This window comes from Gossypium hirsutum, chromosome A06 (assembly GCF_007990345.1).
Source record: "Gossypium hirsutum isolate 1008001.06 chromosome A06, Gossypium_hirsutum_v2.1, whole genome shotgun sequence".
Classification (NCBI taxonomy): domain Eukaryota; kingdom Viridiplantae; phylum Streptophyta; class Magnoliopsida; order Malvales; family Malvaceae; genus Gossypium; species Gossypium hirsutum.
Genome location: NC_053429.1, coordinates 22,895,294 through 22,900,190, shown reverse-complemented (window position 1 = coordinate 22,900,190; position 4,897 = coordinate 22,895,294). Strand labels below are relative to the sequence as shown.

The window sequence follows — 4,897 nt, the reverse complement described above, 5'->3', positions numbered from 1 at the left end:
GACCAAAATACCCTTTCTTTAAAATTTCATCCATGCAAGCCCATTTTTGTCCAAAAATTTAGAATTTGGGAAATTGCTCTCCAAGACCTTCTAATTTATAACCTAAAGCAATTTCATACAAATTGCTTCTAGAATCCAAGTTTTGCAATTTATTCAATTTAGTCCCTAATTTTCAATTGGACACCTTATACTTAGAATTTCTTCATGAAACTTTAACACATAGAATTTCTTCATGAAACTTTAACACATGCATATAATCATATTCTAGGCCTTATAATAATCATAAAATAAATATTTTGATGTCGGATTTGTGGTCCAAAAACCACTATTCCGACTAGGCCCTATTTCGGGATGTTACAAAAACACACTACACTCTTTTCCTTTAATGAAGGTTTTGTCTCACTCAATTTTCCTAATAAAAGTTTCTAACATGACAACTTGCAATAGGATATTGTGTACTTTTTTTTCTTTCATTAGGTTTTTATCCTACTGGGTTTTTCATAATAAGGTTTTAGCGAGGCACATTTTTGTTGATGGATATCCAAGAGAGAGTGTTGTAAATTCATTGATAAATGGATGTCCATATAACTTCTAAAACCTCCAAGGGTTTATTCTCTTATAACCCCTAAAAAATCTATATGGTACCTTAATTCTCTTATTTATGTTTTTGTAACCTACGGTGATTAAGACCCTAAAAAATAGTGTACATGTATAAGCTTTTTGTATCCCAAGTGAATATTGAATTATCTTTTCATTTTTCTCAACTCGTGTGTTTTATTTTTATTATAATTCTCTTAGCTTTTAGGATAAACTACCTAGTTGGTCACCCAACTTTTAGGACACTTTTATTTTAGTCTTTCAAGTGTTAAATCTTTAAGGACGGTTAATTGTACATGCCACATCATGTTTATACTTTCATTTTAGTCACCCAACTTTTAGTTTGCTTTTATTTTTGGTCACCTAAAAAATATTTGGTAAAAGTATTGATTCGGGTAAAAAAAAGTGGTAGAAACTAAAATAATACACAAATTTGTTTTTACCCCCAATTAATGCTTTAAAAAGATATTTTTTTGGTGACCAAAATGAAAGTGCAAACATAACGTGACATGTATAGTTAACTACCGTTAAAGATTTAATACTTGAGTGATTTAAATGAAAGTGCCCTAAAAATTAGATGACCAATTAAATAGTCTACTCTAGTTTTTATAATAATTAAGCGAATAAAGTAAACTTTTACCAAGTGGATAAAGTGAAAAAAAAAAGAAGAAGAAAAAGATAACATCTTGAAATATTATAAATGATGGAAATAAACCAATTTAAGTTGGTGAAATTTCACTAGAGAAAAATCCCCAATTAAAGGGAAAAAAAAATCGATTGCACTGAAACATATAAGCCCAACAAATACCAACAATAGCATTAAACAACAGAGTGCCCTAAACGTGCCTTGGAAGAGGTACGTTTGAAATCTAACAAGGTGGTGAATCACAAAAGCTGAAAAAAAGTAAAAACCTCGTTTCTATGAGGACCATTTTTTCTCTTTTTCATCTCATGACACTTGATCAAAATTGAAGTATCGTTTATGATATTGACGGTTTTCTCCTTGCTTTTAAAATTTGATACATATATAATTAATAATCTGAAGTTTATTAAGAAAAAAAAAGGGGGGATTGAAAGTGGAATTCATTAGATATTGGTTGCTGCAAATGACAAGACATGCATTGTTTGTTTCCCAAGAAACAATCAAAATTCATAAGCATCCAGAAACAACCTTATCCCGCACTACTGACAGACAGGTGCAGTTCATAATTTTAATTTTTAAATATGTTTTGATGGATTATCATGGTCTACAAATTTGTTATGTTCACCTCTAAAACACAAATTAATGTATTGTCTTATCAACATCTTAACATTAATAAGATTTTGTTATAAAAATTGGGATAGGGCACGGTGCAAATTGAGTGTGAAGGATGAGAGCAGCATCCCACTGATTTGGTTGCCATCCCTAGCCATAGTGGTCATTTTAGTAGTTGAAACCATTTAACTTTTTGGTTCTAAAACATAACTAGTTTGTCTTGTTGTGTAAATAGGTAAGGCTACTCAAATTTTGCTTCACATCGAACCAAACATTTCAGTTTAATCATATATAATTTGTTTTGATAGTTTTAAATACAACGTGAAGATATGACACATGGATTATTATTCTAAGCTGCATTAAAATAATATAACATTTGACAAATTCCTAAATGTTTACAATCCATTACCATCATATTTTAATGTTTATATTTTAACAATACAAGATTCTTCATCATTAAGTTATTAAATTATTCACCAAACCAAACCGCAATCAATGTAAAACATTTCAGAAACAAGGGGTTTTTGCTAGCACGCAGGATAGACGCCCAAAAAGGTGCAGGCCCGTTGTCATTTTATAACAGGTAAAAAACACCTATTCCGAGAGTTATTCTCATTTTCCATGTTAGGTAAATCCCTCCTTTTAAAAGATTTCAACTAATTAACAATGATAATTAATATTTTTTTATCAATTATACATCATTTTAATTAATATAATAATAAATTAAAAAAACCATCCCAAAAATGTATAGAGTTTTTTTAATCTAATTTTTTTTAAAAAAAATTCTATTATACATTTATACATGTGGAGCCATGTATTTAGAATACGAATGTGTGTTAAAAATAACATATAGTTTATTTGAAACTAATTAATCATAACATATAAAAACATGTACAATGTTCAACTAAAAGATTAGATTGAATTGTGAGTAAAATGGAATTTAAAAACATAAATATATCTCTTGAAGTAGATAGGAAAAGAAGTATTTGTATCACTTAGTCTTTTTCTATGTAATTTAGTATAGTAATATATTTTTATTTACAAATATATATATATATATATAAATATATCATATTAAGAATACTAAATGTACCTATGATAAACATCGAAAAAGATGCAAGCCCATTATTTAATGAGTAGAAACACCTCTCTAGTTCTTTTCAATTTTGATATTGAACAAATTGATCCCTTTCAAAAAACCAAAGTAATTTAATATTGGTCAATTTTGAAAGTAAGCAACTAAGACTAATTAATTATGAAAATTAATATTTTTCATCAATTGTACATAATATTTATTGATATTATAACAAATTAAGCTCATAATGTTTATATATTATGTTTGGATTCTAAAAATTTATCCCAAAAAATGTATAAAATTCTTAAAAATCTAAAAAAATAAAAAAGAATATATATATAATTTTAGCTTCAAAAACATATAATAAATAATCAGGATATGTATATTTTGAGGCTAAATTTGTTATTATATCAATTAAAATTATATAAAATTAATGAAAAACATTAATATTGTGATAAATTGTCCTTAGATGCTCACTTTTGTACTAACAAAGATTAAATTACTTCATTTTTTTAAGTGGTTAATTTATTCAAAATCAAATTTAAGATTTAATTTATTTTTTTATAATTAAATATTGATAATTAGGATATTATTAAGATTTGAATATTTTAATTACTATTTGTAATAAATTTTTAATTCTTGAATATTTATTTATGAGCCTACTTTAATTTAAGAAAGAATAAATTCATATTCGAATATTTATTTTCCGAGTCCACGAATTTGAATATCTTATTCACTTTACTTCTTAGTTACTTAATTCAATATTCAGTAAATAGCATAATTAAAAATCAAATAATAATATTGTTAAATAAATCAGATAATAATAATAGAATTTAATGTAGATGACAAACATATTCGAATTTTATAATAGATTTGCTATTCCTGGCCAACCCCTTTGACATATGAGCCCAATTCATATAACCAAATTTACGATTTTGCCATTCCGAAACCTCCAACTTCCTTTATAAACTACGAACCTTGTTACCCTTTCCATCGCTCACCCCCCCCCCTCCCCTCCCTTCTCAGAAAATCCTTATACCCCCCAATGGCAAAAGGCGGCAACAAGCTAATGAAGCTCAAATCAGTTCTGAAGAAGCTAAATTCATTCAACCACAAGCAAAGCCGTCCGGCGTCCAGCTCCGTAGTCGCCGCTTCCGACACCTACGAAGACGTGTCGTCGGACGTCAATCTTCAGCCCGTCTACGTGGGAAAATCCCGGAGACGATACCTTATCAGCTCCGACATCGTCGAAAACCCTTTGTTCCGTGAACTCGCGGAATGGTCGAGCGGCGAAAATGACTCCGACGCCGTCATCAACGTGTCGTGTGAGGTGGTGTTATTCGAACACTTGCTTTGGATGCTAGAAAATGCTGACCCTCATCAGCCCGAGTCTTTGGCGGAGCTTGTCGAGTTTTACGCTTGTTGATCATATGACAGTTCCCATGTGGTCGTTTGCATGGTTCACAACTTGTACATTATGTAAGGATATGTTTATATAATAATGCATATGATTAGGCGGTGTAGATTAAGAAACAAGACATGATTGTAGAGAGATTTAACCGAGTTCACGCCGGCTAAACTAAAAGCCCTGTCGGAAATCATATTTGTGTATCATTGTTTTTTTATTTTTGTTTTCTTTTTCTTATATAATAAGAATTGAAGTTCATTTTTCTTATTAATTTTAGAAATGTGTAGCATTCTTTTATATGGCATCAATGAAGAAAAGGACGGCAAAAGAGATATGGGATCATTGTCATTCAATCTTTTTGTCAAACAATAAAGATCGAGGCTGGCAGTTTGCCAAACAAAAAATATAATAATACCATTCGGTACTCTAGTATAGTTTCAATGTTTAAGTTGGTATTTAAAATTTTTGTTTTAGTTTGTCATTTGAATTTGATTTTAATATTTAATTTGATATCTAAACCAAATGGCATGTAGCTTAATGAATGTTTGATATATGTGTTTTA

At 29.2% G+C, this 4,897-nt stretch overlaps 1 protein-coding gene across 1 annotated transcript; it reads left to right on the top strand.

Annotated features, from left to right (window-relative positions):
• The first annotated feature begins 3,938 nt into the window (after positions 1–3,938).
• On the top strand, positions 3,939–4,602 carry LOC107963471 (auxin-responsive protein SAUR76). Its single transcript, XM_016899978.2, has one exon. It carries the CDS (start codon positions 3,973–3,975, stop codon positions 4,351–4,353), a length of 381 nt encoding a protein of 126 aa, XP_016755467.1. The 5' UTR covers positions 3,939–3,972; the 3' UTR covers positions 4,354–4,602.
• The last annotated feature ends 295 nt before the right edge of the window (positions 4,603–4,897 follow it).

What these genes read in the sequence shown, in the direction of transcription:
- LOC107963471 (XM_016899978.2), top strand. Translation starts at nt 3,973, where the DNA reads ATGGCAAAAGGCGGCAACAAGCTAATGAAGCTCAAATCAGTTCTGAAG.